At 32.8% G+C, this 21,632-nt stretch overlaps 1 protein-coding gene across 1 annotated transcript in view; it reads right to left on the minus strand.

Moving 5' to 3' along the window:
• LOC127701568 (phosphatidylinositol glycan anchor biosynthesis class U protein-like) overlaps positions 1-21,632 on the minus strand; it is a 33,231-nt gene extending 11,599 nt beyond the window's left edge. The window contains exons 1-8 of the mRNA XM_052205519.1: positions 21,470-21,632; positions 12,508-12,572; positions 11,824-11,895; positions 9,805-9,867; positions 9,375-9,478; positions 8,264-8,364; positions 5,282-5,397; positions 4,727-4,887 (exon numbers count right to left, since the gene is read on the minus strand). Coding sequence (XP_052061479.1) covers positions 4,727-4,887; positions 5,282-5,397; positions 8,264-8,364; positions 9,375-9,478; positions 9,805-9,867; positions 11,824-11,895; positions 12,508-12,572; positions 21,470-21,602 — 815 coding nt within the window. The 5' untranslated portion in view covers positions 21,603-21,632. The remainder of the gene's footprint in view (positions 1-4,726; positions 4,888-5,281; positions 5,398-8,263; positions 8,365-9,374; positions 9,479-9,804; positions 9,868-11,823; positions 11,896-12,507; positions 12,573-21,469) is intronic.

A 21,632-nucleotide genomic window follows, 5' to 3' on the forward strand; every position in this document is an offset into this window, starting at 1 on the left:
GTAGACCTATGGCATACAATATAAGAAAAACAGACCAAAACACAAAAAACTTAACTATAACCACTGAACCATGAAAATGAGGTCAAGGTCAGATGACACCTGCCAGTTGGACATGTACACCTTACAGTCCTTCCATACACCAAATATACTAGACCTATTGCTTATATTATCTGAGATATGGACTTGACCACCAAAACTTAACCTTGTTCACTGATCCATGAAATGAGGTCAAGGTCAAGTGAAAACTGTCTGACGGGCATGAGGACCTTGCAAGGTACGCACATACCAAATATAGTTGAACTATTGCATATAGTATTAGAAAAAAAGACCAAAACTCAAAAACTTAACTTTGACCACTGAACCTTGAAACTGAGGTCAAGGTCAGATGACACCTGCCCGCTAGACATGTACACCTTACAATCATTCCATACACCAAATATAGTAGACCTATGGCATACAGTATAAGAAAAACAGACCAAAAAACAAAAACTTAACTATAACCACTGAACCATGAAAATGAGGTCAAGGTCAGATGACACCTGCCAGTTGGACATGTACACCTTACAGTCCTTCCATACACCGAATATACTAGACCTATTGCTTATAGTATCTGAGATATGGACTTGACCACCAAAACTTAACCTTGTTCACTGATCCATGAAATGAGGTCGAGGTCAAGTGAAAACTGTCTGACGGGCATGAGGACCTTGCAAGGTACGCACATACCAAATATAGTTATCCTATTACTTATAATAAGAGAGAATCTAACATTACAAAAAATCTTAACTTTTTTTTCAAGTAGTCACTGAACCATGAAAATGAGGTCAAGGACATTGGACATGTGACTGACGGAAACTTCGTAACATGAGGCATCCAAACACAAAGTATGAAGCATCCAGACCTTCCACCTTCTAAAATATAAAGCTTTTAAGAAGTTAGCTAACGCTGCCGCCGCTGCCGCCGGATCACTATCCCTATGTCGAGCTTTCTGCGACAAAAGTCGCAGGCTCGACAAAAATGCTTATTTTGGCCCCTTTTTGGCCCCTAATTCCTTAACTGTTCGTACCATAACCCCAAAAATCAATCCCAACCTTCCTTTTGTGGTATTGAACCTTATGGTAAAATTTCATAGAGATACATTCACTTAAACTAAAGTAAGTGTGCGAAAACCAATGTGTATTCGGACGACGCCGGACGACAACGACGACGCCAACGTCATACCAATATACGACCGCAAAATTTTTTTGCGGTCGTATAAAAAGGGGTTCTCCATTTATTATCTGGGAACCACGAAAAGTACCATAACTCAATTTAGGAGTGGTAAAAGTGAAACGATGAAAATCAAAATTAGTATCTAAAAACCACAAGATTTTTGATTTTTTTTTTCAACAATATATTTCCATAGCTCTGTAATGGTAAAAATGAAAATGACAAAGTCAACTTAATCCGTTATTAGTGGATCAAATCATTCCATTATAATTTTAGTAATTTCAAAAAGCAGTTCTCTATTTATCTTCTGGCTAAAAATGTGACAGATGTACAGACTGACAGCTGGATGAACAATAGGATTTTTTCATACCCCTACTCTGTCCAGCAGGTATTTGAAAATCTTTTCATTAGCTTTTACTTGCCTCTCATTATGGCTGAATGGTTGTGCTTAATTTTGCCGTCACACTGACATAAACATATGTAATGCATTATTACAAAATTTCACTCATTCCCCAAATTGTCTTGTAAAGCTAATGAACTATTATGGTAGTTAAATAAAAGATCAAAGTAAACAGGGCTTAAACAAAGTATGATGGGATTAAGATTAATTAGAAACTGTAATACTCCATTAAATGTTTCTGGGTCAAATAAACTCAGACGTAAAATAAAAAGTTACTTGAAAAATTAAGTCAAAGTGACCTTATTTTTGTAGAAAGTTGCTGTACTCCCCCAGATGCATCTTTACATCAAGTTAATGATTTGCATTTTTTACCAGAAGTATTTGAGATCTGGATTCATACATTAAGCTTTAACAAAATGACTGAAGCATGAGATGAAAGTGTGAATGACTTGATTTAGGCAGGAAGCTATTATTCTCTCAAATGCATCATTACATAAAGTTATGTGATTACAGGTCACTCAGATTTGAAAACTGGACTTGTACATAAAACTTAACCAAATTCAATGAAGAATAAAATATAGGCCATATAACCTGGACTTGGATGTAAAACTTAAGTTGTCACTGAAGCATGAAATATAGGTTAAAGTAAATCTATTATAGTGGGTGTTTGTAATCCTCCCATTGATGTTAAGCAGTTGCATCACTGAAGCAAGAAATGTAGGTTAGAGTAAATCTATTTTAGTGGGTGTTTGTAATCCTCACATTGATTTTAAGTAGTTGCATCACTGAAGCATGAAATGTAGGTTAGAGTAAATCTATTTAGTGGGTGTTTGTAATCCTCCCATTGATTTTAAGCAGTTGCATCACTGAAGCAAGAAATGTAGGTTAGAGTAAATCTATTTTGGTGGGTGTATGCAATCCTCCCATTGATTTTAAATAGTTGCATCACTGAAGCATGAAATGTAGGTTAGAGTAAATCTATTTTAGTGGGTGTTTGTAATCCTCCCATTGATTTTAAGCAGTAACATCTCTGAAGCATGAAATATAGGTAAGAGTAAATCTATTTTAGTGGGTGTTTGTAATCCTCCCATTGATTTTAAGCAGTTGCATCAGCAGCATCACTGAAGCAAGAAATGTAGGTCAGAGTAAATCTATTTTAGTGGGTGTTTGTAATCCTCCCATTGATTTTAAGCAGTTGCATCACTGAAGCATAAATGTAGGTTAAAGTAAATCTATTTTAGTTGGTGTTTGTAATCCTCTCATTGATTTTAAGTAGTTGCATCACTGAAGCATAAAATGTAGGTTAGAGTAAATCTACTTTAGTTGGTGTTTGTAATCCTCTCATTGATTTTAAGAAGTTGCATCACTGAAGCATGAAATGTAGATTAGAGTAAATCTATTTTAGTGGGTGTTCGTAATCCTCCAATTGATTTTAAGCAGTTGCATCACTGAAGCATGAAATGTAGGTTAGAGTAAATCTATTTTAGTGGGTGTTTGTAATCCTCCCATTGATTTTAAGCAGTTGCATCATTGAAGCATGCAATGTAGGTTAGAGTAAATCTATTTTAGTGGGTGTTTGTAATCCTCTCATTGATTTTAAGCAGTTGCATCACTGAATCATGAAATGTAGGTTAAAGTAAATCTATTTTAGTGGGTGTTTGTAATCCCCCCATTGATTTTAAGCAGTTGCATTACTGAAGCATGAAATGTAGGTTAGAGTAAATCTATTTTAGTGGGTGTTTGTAATCCTCCCATTGATTTTAAGCAGTTGCATCACTGAAGCATGGAATGTAGGTTAGAGTAAATGTACTTTAGTGGGTGTTTGTAATCCTCCCATTGATTTTAAGCAGTTGCATCACTGAAACATGAAATGTAGGTTAGAGTAAATCTATTTAAGTGGGTGTTTGTAATCCTCTCATTGATTTTAAGTAGTTGCATCACTGAAGCATGAAATGTATGTTAGAGTAAATTTATTTTAGTGGGTGTTTGTAATCCCCCCAATGATTTCAAGCAGTTGCATCACTGAAGCATGAAATGTAGTTTAGAGTACATCTATTTTAGTAGGTGTTTGTAATCCTCCAATTGATTTTAAGCAGTTGCATCACTGAAGCATGAAATGTAGGTTAGAGTAAATCTATTTTAGTGGGTGTTTGTAATCCTCCCATTGATTTTAAGCAGTTGCATCACTGAAGCATGAAATGTAGGTTAGAGTAAAGTTATTTTAGTGGGTGTTTGTTATCCTCCCATTGATTTTAAGCAGTTGCATCGCTGAAACATGAAATGTAGGTTAGAGTAAATCTATTTAAGTGGGTGTTTGTAATCCTCTCATTGATTTTAAGTAGTTGCATCACTGAAGCATGAAATGTAGGTTAGAGTAAATTTATTTTAGTGGGTGTTTGTAATCCCCCAAATGATTTCAAGCAGTTGCATCACTGAAGCATTAAATGTAGGTTAGAGTACATCTATTTTAGTAGGTGTTTGTAATCCTCCAATTGATTTTAAGCAGTTGCATCACTGAAGCATGAAATGTAGGTTAGAGTAAATCTATTTTAGAGGGTGTTTGTAATCCTCCCATTGATTTTAAGCAGTTGCAGGAATTTTTCACACAATTTTTATGTGATTAGTACACAAATTTGCTATGGCCTGTACCATTTTTACACAAAAAGGATCAAGAATGTGTCCATCGTACAAGGATGCCCCACTTGCACTATCTTTTTCTATGTTCAGTGGACCGTGAAATTGGGGTCAAAACTCAAATTTGGCATTAAAATTAGAATGATCATAGCATAGGGTACATGTGTGCTAAGTTTCAAGTTGATTGGATTTCAACTTCATCAAAAACTACCTTGACCAAAAACTTTAACCTGAAGCGGGACAGATGGACAGACAGACAGACAGACAGACAGATGGAAAGACGAACGGAAACACAGACCACAAAAATTTAATGCCCCTAGGTGGGGCATAAAAATCTACTGTGACCGCTGTTAAGCTTCAATGTGATTGTTATAAAAAGGTTTTGAATTGTACCACATTTAATGTATATCCAATCTACAGTTTATGTTTATACTATTATTGACATTACAAAAGTGGCCCATAACAGGGAATTCTTCTACTTACATAAAGCCATATGTTGATGAAATAAAACTCCATGATCCTTCAAGAAATGCTGAGATACCTATAAGAGCTGCTACCATGACAACACATAAACCCACTGTTCTGCAGTAACTGAATATGGCTGTGCTGTCTGTGTATGACATTTCAGTGTCTGATATCCTATGCTAAAATAAACAAAAACAATAAAATATTATTCTACATTTATTATTCAGCTTAGGTATCACCATACAAAATTTAAATTAATAGGCCTTAACATAGGAACATAAATCCTAATTTGGAAGCCCAAGTTACAAAGCTTTGCATTGTTAATTCACTAAATTATTTTATGTCAAACTTTAAACAAGTTAGATATAAAGATTGACTTCAACTATTTATTACATTCACATGAGTATCATGACTATGGTTAGGTGTGGCTAGGTTAAAGATTCTCCTTTTGTTTTTAATGCATAAAAATTAAATTTTATTTCATATAAAATAGTGATATACAATATTCTAAAACCACAATCTATCTATACGTTTCTTTATTCAAACGGAATAATAACTTCTGATATAGATTACCTTTCTGAACTTAGAACTCTGCATGAAGAAAATGGCTGCTGGTACACAGAGTGTGATTGGATAAATTGACAAGTAAGCTGACATGGCAATAAACAGATAACAGAGATATTCATTTTCTGGAATAAAAATTGAAATAGAAATGTATTCATCCATGTGATGTAACAAAACTATTTTCTATATATTTATTCTTGCTTAAAGTTTTCTATGCCAATGGTGTGAATAATGTCTCCATGCTAATAGCTGGTAGCTAACTGTTGGGCAAGATACTATGTCACACATGGGGATACATTTCCATTTTTTCATTGTAAAACTGCTTGCCTTAAGGTTAGTTGACAGAGTTTTATACACTCCTCCGAAAAACTGATAAGTGCACTGTACTCCTATCTACTTGTACATATTAATTGCCATCATTCGGTAATTTAAAAGGCTGATAATTTTGCAAACATCTCTGTAGAGTTTGAAAACTGTACAAGGATGCGGTTTTCTCTTTACCATAAACATCACCATATAGCTATATTTCATGCATAAAGGCACTGAATACATGTAAGTCTTTGAACAATATCATAAAACAAAACCCAGACTGTATAATGCTTTCATGCAACGTGAAATGCTCTTTGTGATGTGAAGATCATAAAAACCATAAAATGATACAGTTTACACTTAAATTATTTATTGAAAGCCAGTGTTGCAAAAATACATTAGAAGCTATATGACTAAAAAAGAGCTCAATCGAAAAGCCAAATTCATCTAAACTCAACTTTGCCTAAATATTCTTATGTCAATTTTTTTTAACATTTCATATATGTCTGTAATATTTAACATGCAAGTTGTTACTGTCATGATATCTGATTTAAGTATGAAACTAAACACTCGTCAGAGGTTGTCTTTTGACAAATTTTAATGTGTTTTGCTATTTGGCAAATTTGGTATTGATTGCAGATCTTTGATTGTTTCTATTTGATTTATTCCAGACTTTACAGACTCAGGTAGATTTAGAGCATGCCATTTTGTATAGACATCTGTCTATTGTTGAACACTGTATGTTGCCCTCTATTTTTGTCATCTGGTTTTTAGAGGACGTCTTAAGAAATAAATTACTGCGGCCTATGTTAATCAAAGCCTTTAAGGCTGTAAAAGCAATTGCTGCCATGTTAATGTTTTGGGGACTTTTTCATCCACATATATATAAGAATTAAACCTGACAGGAGTGTTGTCTAGTGAGAAGTAAGAAGGTTTTAACTTTATATCAATGAAAGACTTTAGCAGAAAGTCATTTTTGATAAGTTTTATATTTCACAAGGAGACAACACGTTTACCAGGCTAAAGTTGGGGTCAAATTTACATGTGCTGAAACATATAACTCAAAAAGAAATTATCCCCTGGTAGTGTTTGTAACTGGGCAATAATTTCCTTTATTGATTTAATTTTAACAATTATCATAATTAATTTAAATTTAACCATTCAATTAAAACATTTCAACTTTCCAGACTCAAATGTTGAAAAACGGGAAAGAAATAAAATATCTTACAAGATCTTACAAGACATAAACATGTAAAAAATAAATATATATTTCAGCTTACTAAAAATATTTTCATAATGTTACTTTGTCTTCATTTCTTAAAACTAAGTCCCAAACATTATTGCTCAGTTGATATGTGTCATCCTCATGCGGTACGAGATAACTATAATTCTCATGCAATACCGAAAAGGGGGGTCATCACAGACAAACATGACATTAAATCGTCATTATACGAACAAGAACAAACAGCTCTTCGTTGCCTTGATATTTATCAATTTTCAGGAAACATTGCGAAAAATGATCTTCAATATTTCGAAAACATGTGAAATAAAATTGCAAACACGGTGGACCATCGAGTATCAACACACGTAGTAGACTCGTCCACTGGAAAGACGAGGATAATGGTTTCATCATTTGTCATGCATACCAAGTTTTGATTATGATATCCAAAAGGACGTACTTTTTTTCAATCTATGAAACTAGAAAATTCCAAATTGTAAATATCTCTTCATCTGGACTTGGCATCTATCACGTTTTGACAGGTCCATTTCAATAGTAAGGTGATCGATAAATCTTACAGAGTTATGACAAAAAAGGAAAACGAACTTATTGTTATGTGTTTTTAACAAGGGTTTCGTTCCGCTAAATTATTTGCGCAAACAAATCAACAAAATTGGTCAGTTAAGTTTGTCTATTTTTATTTTACAGGTAATCATTTGACACTACGTATAACCTGTGTAGTGATTTTGATTTTACGATAAATTTATGAATGAACGATAATTTTATGAATGAACAAGAGCACCTGGCCTCTTTCTTGGAGAAACACCAATTAAACATATAAAACCGTATTTAATAAGAGATGATTCAGTAAAATTTTCAATACTAAATCAACAACTGAAATGATTCGATATTTTGTTGAAACATCGTTCGAAAGGAGAACGGAATCGCAGGTATAAAAATGCACCTTTTTTCACTCGGACTTCTATGTTTTTTGATAGTCAAACGGTTGTCCCCCTAAATACAAAAATACATCTACAAGAACATATGCTGAAACCTCTTAAATCCACTAACGTTTTTTTCAAAAGTTTCAAGCTATGTATTGCATTTGAAAACATACATAGGTGTTTAAGAATGACAGATCAGGAGCCTGTTTAACAAAATACTATGGCTTGATCTGGGCGGAGTCTCTGATTTGCGTCACAAAGATGGCCATACGCGATGGCATAAAAGCAATTGCATTAAAAACTAAGTAATAAACAATAGCTTACATAGGACTTTAAAACCAAGTGATCTCTATTTCTACCTTAATTTATTTTTTAAACCTGTCTGTATATATAAATTGATAGTTTGTTGAACAATGTCATTCAATTTGATGGATAAAAAACAACAAACTTGGCGCAATAGTAGTAAATTTCAATAAATGTTATAGTGCTATTTCTAATCACATTTGACATATTACCTACCTTTAAGCATGAAATAGAAGACGAATAAGATTGACAGATTATTGAAAATGGCTGTTGATTTGGCTAAACAAGCAGCTATACTGTATGGATTCAATGAAAATCTGAAAACATAAAGGAACATATCTACTTACCATACAACATAAACAGAAGTTTTTTTTCTCAGAATATATCAAAGTTTCTTTCATATTTCAAAAAGTACAGAGCAGAATATTGTGATAAGTTGATACATTGACAGCAATAAAAGTACTGTTCCTTTGCTTTTTATGTGTTTTTTTGCTGTGCATATACTGATTTTGTGTCATGGATGGATACTCCATATCCTTTTTTTTCTATTATAGTCAGAGTAGTATGTTTTATATTTTATAAGGTAAAGTGCCATGTATTTGTAATTCTAAACATCTATCTGTTCATAACTTAATACATAGGTATACATGTGTCACCATTAGGATTTTTTTAAGATTCACTTAAATCAATCACTGGCGTATGAATGTGGCATATAAAGTGTGGACAGACAGACAACCAAACATACCAACATATATATATATATCTAAATGAATCGGCCAATGAACTGAAACAAGGCTCTTTATACATCCCTGCTACAGAAAGCGAGATGGACATTTTTATTATGAAACTAGTAACAGTTTTTAATTTGGATATTTGTTTTGACACTTATGATTTTACTTTTAATTTAGACAAGAACAATCAAAACCCAATTAACTGAAAACACTATTGTTGGTTCATTTCTGCCTACTTTTTCAAACTGGTTATGTCACAATGCCCATTTGTAATCAGTCCTTTCCTAACCGGCATGTGTTATTGTGTTGTTATTTTTAAAATTATCTACAGAGTAGAACAAAAGTTATTGCATCATAACCACTATGTTTACAAACTGATAAAGATGCAATCAATAATATTATATAGTGGAATCATTTATTACATTTGTGTGGATATTTGATTTTTGTGTTTTTGCCATATTCTGCATACAAGCCTATAGAAAATTTGTACTGCATTGTACATGTACATTTAAATTTGTTGATATCCCACAACTGATAATAAATCCACAGTAATGTCATTATGTAAATACAATACTTTTTGGCAAAAATTAACTTACGCTACAATTACATAAAATTGTATTATCCTCAAGTCTTCTGTTTTGATTATCAATTTGTCACTATCTGTAGCATATCTTTTTACTTCTTTTGCTTGCTTCTTCAGCTATAAAAAATAGGCTCAATAACTACATGAACACCAAAGTTTTAATGATGATTTCAAAAAGTTATCTCACACTTTTTATGCTTATTTTTATCTATCAAAATATTTCCTTTGTGGCAATAATAGTACATTTCATTGATTTTAAAGCCAGCTAATTTAAATACACATTTCATATCATAGGTGACACTGTTTGTGGTATAATCTTTGGTCCTATATTTTTCTTTTAATATTTTCTTATCTGACTATATGCATTCAATCATAACTATTACTGCATTATATTCTGAATTCCCTATACATGACATGCCATAGTATACCCTTATGCTACTTACCAGATATCCACCATACAGATTAGCTATTTTCACCATCAAAATTAAACATAAAGCATCAAGTCCCTGTAAAACATGTCAAAAATAATTCTCATTTCAAATCTTGTTTCATAAAAATGTGTAAAAACGGTGTATAATGTATATATATATCAATATAAAAATAAAAAGATGGGGTATGATTGCCAATGAGACAACTATCCACCAGAGTTCAAATGATGTGTATATAAGAAATAATAGGTCACTGTACGACCTATGACAATGAGAAAGTGGTATTAACCCTATCTGACAACTGGTTTAATTAAAAAAAACATTTTTCTTTAATTAAAAACATGTTTATCTTTGTTGCTCTTTTGAAAGATTGGTAGGTTACCTAAATTTTTTATCATACCAACTTTGCCCTTGTGATACTGTGGATTCATTATTTTAGTGGGTACCAATTTTCATGGATTCAGGAAAAATTGTATTTTTGTAGATATTTAATTTTCTGGACTTTGCCAAAGTTAGTTTACTTGCCTGTAGAAAATTTGTAATACATATAATATATTTAAATTTGTGGTTCACATATACCAATAAAATTCACGAAATTGGTATGAAAAATAATGAATCCAAGGCAGTCATAATTATCTCCCCTCCACCTGGATGATGATCAGCCAATTTTCAGCTCCTACTTATTGATATAATGTTGTTAACTTTTCTCATCCTGAATATGCATAAAATCAATATCGTTGAGCAACCAACCAATAGCAACTTGTTTTTATATACTTTATATACATTGCTGTACAGTAAGACAGTTTTGGCTGTTCTATTCAGAACCTCCTCAGTGGTCTTGTGGTAGCTTGTTCCCTTGATTGCGGGAAGTTGTGGGTTCAAACCACTGCCATGTCAAACCAAAGACTTTAAAACTGGTATTTTCTGCTTCTTTGCTTAGCATGTGGCATTAAAAAGTTAGAGCAAAGACTGATTGGCTCTGAGTCAGAATAATGTGTCTGGATAGGGTGACATATCTTCTTGCAGACTGTTATCTTGTGAACTAGCACGTTAAAAATCCAGCTCAGCATTTTAGCGGTCTAGATCAAAGAAGGGTTAGTATTCATATTTCATTAACATGTTCTCGTCCTGAATATGCGTTTAATTTGCCTATGGACATTAAGCAGCCATTCATTATCATCATCTGTTCTATTCAGCCCTTTAGGTAGTTTTGCTCCCAAACATTTTATATACATGTACATTTAGTTTTCCAAATTTTGGGTTAGGAACCTTAAGTGGTTGTCTTATGTTACCTTTTTTATATTTGTAAAGTACAAAATGTATTTTCCTTTGGCAATCCTCAATTACATTTTAATACTGTAAATTCAGAAATTATTGCAAGGTTTTTATTAATGCGAATTTTGTGATTGGGTGAGTATCGCAATAATAAGAACTTGCATTCTGATATCCAATACAGCTAACTGTATGCAGATCTTCCTGAAATCACAATAGTTAATATCTAATTTTTGTCCTTTCTTCAAAAATCGTTATGATAAATGCACACAATTATTTCTGAATTTACAGTATCACAATAAAACTGATAATAGTAAAAACAAATAATTAAACTGATAATAGTAAAGACAAATAATTAAACTGATAATAGTAAGACAAAATAATATAAAAAGACAACTTTTCAATGTTGACATTCTTTTCTTATTATTGTTGGCATGGCAAGTTTCCATTAGAGACACCCCCCCCCCCGCCCCCCATTTACCCATGTTTTTTTTTAATTAATGAACCACATGAGAAAACATTTGCAACTTTTTCCACTAAAGGTCAAATTAAAGGTTGCATGAATACGGATTCAAATGAGTTGAATTATTGACTTGCAAGCCAATTGAACATTAAAGATGTTTTTTTTACCTTATTTTGAGGATATTAAACCAAACTGACTGCTAATAGCAAAATATTATTTCTATATATATTCTGCTTTTATAAATGTTTGAAACAAAAAAAATCATATTTTTACTTTTCGCCTACATGTAATATACTTACAACAAACATCAGTAAGATTGTGTTGTCAGAAAATGCAGTCATAAAACCCAATATTCTTAGAACCAGAGGAGTCTGTAATGTAAATAAATATATATATATATCTTAGTTTATAAACAATACCTAGCAGTAATAGTAAATAACACATTATTTATAAAAATATTTCTCAGGCAATATATTGTGAGGTTTCAATGTAAATATGTTTTGTCATCTAAAACATTATCATATGCATATGCTTTCCTCATTTAGATCTGTAATTTTCCTAAGTTACAAATATAACAGAATTTCTCTACAGTTTCCTACATTTGTTGAATACGATATATTTTATGTACTTGATTTCACAGCTCAGTGCAATACATAGAATCATGAAATCCTTTGTTTTTTGTTTGTGTTTCTTTCCATCAGCTCCTATGAATGATGGCAATACTGTAAATTCAGAAATTATTGCGATGTTTTTATTATTGCGAAAAATGCGACAGGGTTATAAACGCAATAATTTAAACTCGCATTTTGAAATATTTTATATGAATTAAACAGGATTTTTCTCAATATCGCAAAAATTAGAATCGCATTTTAGTCTAAAATGAATTTACAGTAATCAATTTACTTTTAATTATGTAAAAATAACATTCCATCTCTTTTTTTTTAACAAAACTAATAGAACACATCATTATAAATATATTTTACCTCATGAAATAAATCGCCAGCATACGGTGATATCATATGCTCCTTTAAAGCAATACCTTCCATTGCTGTGAATATAAATTAAATTTATTAGCCTATTTTCTTGTTCAAAATCCTGAGGCTTATTTTGAAACTCAACATTCATAGGATTTCTCACACAATTGATTTTACCACAAAGGTGATGGCGACTATTTTTGGGTTTCAAGTATAATGAGATCAACCAGTTGATATTTTAGAACAATGTTTTAACCCAATTATGTGATACACTCTCCATCAGAAGTTTGGAACCAATGATTGAAAACATGTACATCATTGTCCTTAAATGGTGTGTGTGTTCACCTACATGTACATAATACACATGTTCATCTATGGAAAATTAATGTTGTTTTTTTAAATACATGTAAAATTATTTATTCTAAAAATCTTGTAAAAAACTAATTTGTTTAAGAAAGGATGCAAAATTAAATAAAGTCTCCGCAGGGCGCAGCTTGATACGACCGCAGAGGTCGAACCCTGAACAGTTGGGGCAAGTATGGACACAACATTCAAGCTTGATACAGCTTTGCATTTGGATTGTGATTAAATATTTGACACAGCATAGGTTTCTGTCACAGAATGAATGTGGTCTAAGAACTTAAAAATTTTAAATTGGACATTCACCTATTATGGTCCAATATCCAAAATCTAAATACATGGTTAGATTCAGCATATCAAAGAACCCCAATAATTCAATTTTTGATGAAATCAAACAAAAGTTTAATTTTGGACCCTTTGACCTCAATGTGGACAAAGTTGATAACGGGGCCCAAAAATCAAAAATCTAAATACATGGTTAGATTCAGTATATCAAAGAACACCATATATTCAATTTTTGTTGAAATCAAACAAAGTTTAATTTTGGACCCCGATTTGGACCAACTTGAAAACTGGGCCCATAATCAAAAATCTAAATACATGTTTAGATTCAGCATATCAAAGAACCCTAAGAATTCAATTTTTGTTAAAATCAAACTAAGTTTTATTTTGGACCCTTTGGACCTTAATGTAGACCAATTTGAAAACGGAACCAAAAATTAAGAATCTAAATAGACGGTTAGATTCGGCATATCAAAAACCCCAATAATTCAATTTTTGATGAAATCAAACAAAGTTTAATTTTGGACCCTTTGGACCTCAATGTGGACCAATTTAAAAACGGGGCCCAAAATCCAAAAACTAAATACATGGTTAGATTCAGCATATTAAAGAACCCCAAGAATTCAAGAATAAAACCCCATTGAAATTGGTCAAGAAATAAGCAATTTTTTATACGAAGTATCTTCTTTTGCACAATATTGTGCAATTAAATATTTCTTGCTATTGCACAATACTGTACAATTGACAATTTCTTGATATTGCGCAATATTGTGCTATTGGATATTTCTTGCTATTGCGCAATACTGTGCAATTGAAGATTTCTTGCTATTGCGCAATACTGTGCAATTGAAGATTTCTCGCTATTGTGCAATACTGTGCAATTGAAAATTTCTTGCTATTGCACAATACATACTATATAATAATTTACACATCCTGTTTGGTGTGTATCTCCTACCATATCATTATTATTTGCTTTTAAATATAAATCAGAAATAACCAACTTAAAATGGAAAATTTTAAAAGAAAAAAAAATGAAAAAAAGAAAAAAAAGGAAAAAAAAAAAAATTCCCCCCCCCCCAAATTTTTTTAACCCCCTTATGATTCATCACCCCCAAACTCAATCCCAGCCTTCCCTTTGTGGTATGGTACCTTGCAGTACAATTTCAGAGAGATCCATACACTTGAACACAAGTTATTGTCTGGAAACTAGAAAAATGTGTTTTTTGGCCCCTTTTTGGCCCCAAATTCCTAAACATTTAGGGCAATTACCCCCAAACTCAAACCCAGCTTTCCCTTTGAGATATGGAACCTTGTAGTACAATTTCAGAAAGATCCATACACTTACACACAAGTTATTGTCCTGAAACTAGAAAAATGCTTGTTTTTTGCCCCTTTTTTGCCCCTAATTCCTAAAATATTGAGGCAATTACTCCCATCATCAATCCCAGCCTTCCCTTTGTGGTATGGTACATTGCAGTACAATTTCAGAGAGATCCATACACTTGAACACAAGTTATTGTCTGGAAACTAGAAAAATGCTTATTTTTGGCCCCTTTTTGGCCCCCAATTCCTAAATGTTTTGGCAATTACCCCCAAACTCAATTCCAGCTTTCCCTTTGAGATATGGAACCTTGTAGTACAATTTCAGAAAGATCAATACACTTACACACAAGTTATTGTCATGAAACTAGAAAAATGCTTGTTTTTTGCCCCTTTTTTGGCCCATAATTCCTAAAATTTTGAGGCAATTACCCCTAAAATCAATCCCAGCATTCCTTTTGTGATATGGAACCTTGTGGTACAATATCAGAGAGATCCATACACTAACACACAAGTTATGTCTGGAAGTTACCAAAATGCTTATTTTTGGCCCCTTTTTGGCCCCTAATTCCTTTACTGTTGGTACCATAACCCCCAAAATCAATCCCAACCTTCCTTTTGTGGTATTGAACCTTGAGGTAAAATTTCATAGAGATCCATTCACTTAAACTAAAGTTAGAGTGCGAAAACCAATGTGTCTTTGGACGACGCCGGACGATGACGACAACGACAACGTCATACCAATATACGACCACAAAATTTTTTTTGCGGTCGTATAAAAACTGAAAGCTCTGATGGGGGAAAAAGATACATAAAAGGATAACTTGAATAACAATGAAAGCAGACGACACCAATCCAGCCTACTCTGTGCCATTGTTGCTTTCGACATAGCTATTTCTTCCAAAAATAATATACTTACATGTGTCTCCACCAAAACAGATAAAACTAAATATAAAAATCTCTGAAAATTGTTCATTCAAATAAAATTTACTATAACTTTATATATTACATCTCATCATGTTTAACTTTATTGAAGCAAATCTACCAGGAATTGATTAGGATTCACTTGAATGTTTTTCTGACATTGAAACTGATTATTGTAAGAGGGGATTCATTTCAGGGACTGAATCTAGACTCTAATCCCTAAAGGAAGTTGCTGGTTCCCTAGGACTGATGAAATTCCGCTTCTATAAATGAAGTTCATATGCAGCAGCATTAAACTAGAAATTAGAAAAAAGTCCAGATCAAAAGATTTCAAAGTGTTGGTTTTCTACTTGTGAGCTGGATATAAAGGTATTACTTCCAAAGTACTTGTAAAATTGAATTCATTAATGTTTTCAATGAACAGTTAAAAAAGCAAAAGCAGCCACCTGGGGAAACAATAGTTTACATCTCAGTGTTAGTGATCTGATCATCCTATTTTCTTAGTTCTGCTTAGACTTGGTAAGCAGTATTCAAAGTTATACACTATAGCTATTGTTAGATAACATGCAACTTCAAATGTTTGCCTGGTTTAGATAATGAAACTAAAAAATAATACTACAACTTATTTGATGAAGGCCCTAGATGCAAGTAAACATTGCCGCCATTTTTATGAATTCCAATTGTACTTCAATAATGTCAACTCGGCCCGGAGACACTTGGCCACTCTATAAACAAGAGAAATAAAATTATCAACAAAGAGAGTAGCATCTGCAAATTGGCTCCAAATGTATGATAATGATGGTCTCTTTTTACATCGTTGGAGCTGTCTATTTTAGCAGTAAAAGTTTGATTTTTATAAAAAGGATTGAGTATAGTAGTCAGACCAACTTGTAACTGTACTTTCAAATTTAATCAACCTTGCCCTCTACCAAATCTACTTTAAAAACATCCAGTTACAGTAAATTATACTAAATAGAAAATTTCGAATTACATAAGGTTAAAGATAAGTAAGATTGAATATTTAAATGAAGGTAAATAAAAGAACAGAGTTCCAATGTCCACCACATTGCATATATTTTATCTAACCAAAGTACAAGGGCAAAACTAAAAAATGCACTTTTTTTTTGTTCTTTAGAACTTTTTATTAATATCTTAGAGAAATAAAAGGCTTTAGAGCAAATGCAATGTGATTCCCATTATAATTAATATTTCCAAGGGGCATAACTTGTTAAAGATATTTGATCAAAACTTACTTTAGAAGGTGTCAAAGACATTGCTGATAAAAACCTATGATATAAGTTTCATAAAATTCTAGCAAGAATTGAACACATAAGAGTGCTAACAGTGCAATTTTCCATATAATCAATATTTCCAAGGGGCATATTTCAAAAATAATTGATTGGCACTGATTTTTGAACTCGTCAAAGACATTGATGATATAGACCTATAATATAAATTTCATAAAAATCTGGCAAGAATTGTACACATTAGAGCGCTCATAAGGCAATTTTCCATATAATTTAAAATATTTCCAAGGGGCATAACTCTTTTAAAAATTATTGATCAGAACTGATTTTGAATTGGTCCAAGACGTTGCTAATATAAGCCTATGATATGAGTTTCATAAAAATCTGGCAAGAATTGTACAAATGAGAGAACAAAGATGCAATTTTCCATACAATTAATGTTTCCAAGGGCATAACTCTTTTAAAAATAATTGATCGGCACTGATTTTCCAATTCGTCCAAGACATTGCTGATATAAAGCTATGATATAAGTTTCATAACAAGAGTGGACACGCTGAAATGTCTCGCCTTCTTTACTAACCATTGATATTATGTTGATAGTCCTAAATGAAAGCTTTACTACAACTATTACATAAACTTAACATGATCCAAGAAAATGAAGTCAAGGTCATATAAACCAAACAAGAAATACATGTACACCTTACAATCATTCAATACACTAAATATAGTTGACCTATTGCTTATAGTTTCTAAGAAACAGACTTAACCAAGAAAACTAAACATTGACCAATGAATCGTGAAAATGAGGTCAAAGTCAGATGAACCATGCCAGGCAGACATGAACAGCTTACAATCCTTCCATACAACAAATATAGCTGACCTATTGCTTATAGTTTAAGAAAAACAGACTGAAACACATAAACTTAACACTGAGCAATGAACTGTGAAAATGAGGTCAAGGTCAAATAAAACCTGCGAGACTGACATGTACATCATAGAATATTTCCATACACCAAATATAGTTGACTTATTGCATAATAGTATAAGAAAAAAGACCAAAACTCAAAAACTTAACTTTGACCACTGAACCATGAAAATGAGGTCAAAGTCAGATGACACCTGCCAGTTGGACATGTACACCTTACAATCATTCCATACACCAAATATAGTAGACCTATTGGATAAAGTATAAGAAAAACTGACCAAAACACAAAAACTTAACTATAACCACTGAACCATGAAAATGAGGTCAAGGTCAGATGACACCTGCCAGTTGGACATGTACACCTTACAATCATTCCATACACCAAATATAATAGACCTATTGCATACAGTATAAGAAAAACAGACCAAAACACAAAAACTTAACTATTACCACTGAACCATGAAAATGAGGTCAAGGTCAGATGACACCTGCCAGTTGGACATGTACACCTTACAATCATTCCATACACCAAATATAATAGACCTATTGCATACAGTATAAGAAAAACAGACCAAAACACAAAAACTTCACTATAACCACTGAACCATGAAAATGAGGTCAAGGTCAGATGACACCTGCCAGTTGGACATGTACACCTTACAGTCCTTCCATACACCAAATATACTAGACCTATTGCTTATAGTATCTGAGATATGGACTTGACCACCAAAACTTAACCTTGTTCACTGATCCATGAAATGAGGACGAGGTCAAGTGAAAACTGTCTGACAGACATGAGGACCTTGCAAGGTACGCACATACTAAATATAGTTATCCTATAACTTATAATAAGAGAGAATTTAACATTACAAATAATCTGAACTTTTTTTTCAAGTAGTCACTGAACCATGAAAATGAGGTCAAGGAAATTGGACATGTGACTGACGGAAACTTCGTAACATGAGGCATCCATATACAAAGTATGAAGTATCCAGGTCTTCCACCTTCTAAAATATAAAGCTTTTAAGAAGTTAGCTAACACTGCGCCGCCGCCGCCGCCGGATCGCTATCCCTATGTCGAGCTTTCTGCGACAAAAGTCGCAGGCTCGACAAAAATCTGGCAAGAATTGTACACGTGAGAGTGCTAACAAGATGGGACAGACAGTTGCCTGGTTGTTTTTTTAGCCTTACTGTACATTTGTTTGTCTGTTTCATAAAATGATGCAGACGCTATTTTACAAACTTGCAACAGATGATCATGTGTACAAATCGGTGTCGAAATGAGGCATTGAAGTTATAAAGTTGTAAAGCACAGAAAGGGATATGGTAACACTCTTGGAAATGGTTCAATAATTTTAGAAGCAGCTAGCAGTATAGATTTCAAAAGACTTTAAAGTCTTCTCCCCCAAAAAAATAGTTTGTTTCCATTAAAAATGAGAAAAAAAATAATTAAACATACAAGAAAAAAAACTATGATTTCCTTCCAAACAATAAGCATGACAACTTAGTCTATGTCTGTCATTTTGTAAAAGGAGGAATCAAAGTCCTGTCAATATAAACTTCTAGGAACAATTTGTTTGCTTATATAATTATCGCCAATCTCACTTTAAATAAAAAAAATTAACATATAATGTATTTGAACAAAATACATTTTGTATTTCTAATAATGAAAAAGTTAAGAAAGATAATATATGAAGAAATATATTCAATGTGAATCTGGGGACAAAAATCTTGCTGAATCGGGAATTGTTTTTTAAAAGTTTTATCCAATAGTTTTATTGTGTAATATTACTGTTTTCCCACAGACATTTGTCTCTGAAAAAAATACCTATAATCCTTTATACCTTTGTTTATATTACACAAGGTACCCAACTCCCATTTTTGAGAAGACACTTGTCAGGAACTTCTGTTATATTTAAATTCATCAGTTGTCAATCCCACTGATACTTGTTAATATATATATATTGTGCTGTATTTAGACCCCTCTACCAAGATATTTGTTTTGCATGCAAACATTTAAAAATTGAGGTTTTTATCCAACGCAATCATAGGTTTGAATGTTGTTTTCAATTTAGACTTGTTTATATATATATATATATATATCTACTCTAACATCGTTAGGTTGATTTTCTAGGCACCTTATATATATATATATTGTAAATCTACATTAAATTATCTACAAAATGGGGATCAACTGAAAATACAGAACAATTAGTTCCCAGTAGCACTTAATTTTAGACGATTATTTTGTTAAATCAAATAGACTCATTGACACATAGACAATCATGTTAATATTTTATTATTGCATCTACAATCACTTAAATCTTTTATTATTACATCTACAATCACTTAAATCTGTTATTATAACATAGATAACGTCTGTTTTATGATTAAGATTATGCATTAATACTGTGTCTTCCAGCGCCGTAGGCTGTGTCTTTGGTTAAAGTTAGGTTAGAATTAGTATTATTAGTATGATTTCTTATTTTTCATTAACAATTAAACTTGCATGATGTGTCAATGTGTTGGCCCCAGACCACAATTAATGATCCTGCTTTTCGTTGTCCACGAATATAGTTCCTTTTCATTAAAGTGTATTTTTTATTTATTTTTTTTCTTTCCCTTTCTCATACATTTCTTACTTTTTATTGGGTGGAAATGAAAGAAGAGAGCTGAAATAAAATTTTTGGATGTGTTATTTTGACTGATTTTGATATGGAAAGAGTGATTAGGCCAAGTGCAAAAAGGTAATATTTACAGTTTTTGGAACATCTCTTGACGTGTCTATAGGGGTATGGATGTGTATTGGCTAAATTTGTAAGATGTACACAAGCAATTTTTCTGAAAGTTGGATATATATTTGGACTTGTACTGTACATTACACACACAAAAGATTTGACAAAAAAAGCAGGTAAATTTTTTTTAATGCGACAAAATGTTATAAAGAACTAATGGGGGAATTAATTGTGGTCTTTGGCCTGTTATCTACCACAATGTCATTGGACAGTCTAGTGCCATGGGCTGTGTCTTTGGTTAGAGTGATCGTAGGGATATTATTAATAGTATTTCTTATTTTTTATTAAAATTTTAAATTTGTATCCTGTGTCAATGTGCCGTATAGCAACGTAGGCTGTGTCAATGTGCAGGCTAGCGCCATAGGCTGTGTCAATGTGCAGGCTAGCGCCATAGGCTGTGTCAATGTGCAGGCTAGCGCCATAGGCTGTGTCAATGTGCCGTATAGCGCCATAGGCTGTGTCAATGTGCAGGCTAGCGCCATAGGCTGTGTCAATGTGTAGGCTAGCGCCATAGGCTGTGTCAATGTGCCGTATAGCGCCATAGGCTGTGTCAATGTGCAGGCTAGTGCCATAGGCTGTGTCAATGCATCTATTTATCTTTGTTTCATTGTGTTACTTTGTCTGTGTCATTGTGTCAATGTGTCTATAAGTTGTTTTGTCCGACTAAAGACTCTATCAAGGTATGTATCCTCTTATTATCAGCTTACAACTGTCTTTTATTTCACAATGTATAGTTACATCTATATTTGAATTTGAATGTTAAAATTTTACTTCATACTTGGTGAATGTATTTAAAATGTAAATCGCAATGGAACTATTTATTCCAATACTCCAGTTGAGGCCGAAATGGTGTATAACCAGCCTATTTTTTGATGTGGGAATAATTTGTTGCAGGCTTTCAATAAGTTCTAAGTAGGTTAATCGTAAATTATTTCGCCTTCTCACAGCCAAATGGCAATGTTGACATGGTAGTGAGACACCTGTTTCATGGGAGTGGAAGAACTGTTAACATTTAAATTTCATTAAATGTTTGGACTAGCTTTAGAGTGAAACTGAAAGAGAGTTGCGAGGGAAAACAAATATGGAGCTATGCATCCCTCAAGTCTTTTCTGCATTACCTCGCTCCCATGATGTTAATGGTGTGGAAACCTCTGGTTGCAATGAAATCCAATTAGGGAGAGAGGTCCGGAATAAAGCAAGTCGAATGACAATGCCACTAACTGTACAAAAGATGAGTGGATAGCTGGACATTTTTTTCGAGATTTCGATTTTTCTTAGTGC

This window comes from Mytilus californianus, unplaced genomic scaffold (genome assembly GCF_021869535.1).
Source record: "Mytilus californianus isolate M0D057914Y unplaced genomic scaffold, xbMytCali1.0.p SCAF_5, whole genome shotgun sequence".
In the NCBI taxonomy this organism is placed as follows: domain Eukaryota; kingdom Metazoa; phylum Mollusca; class Bivalvia; order Mytilida; family Mytilidae; genus Mytilus; species Mytilus californianus.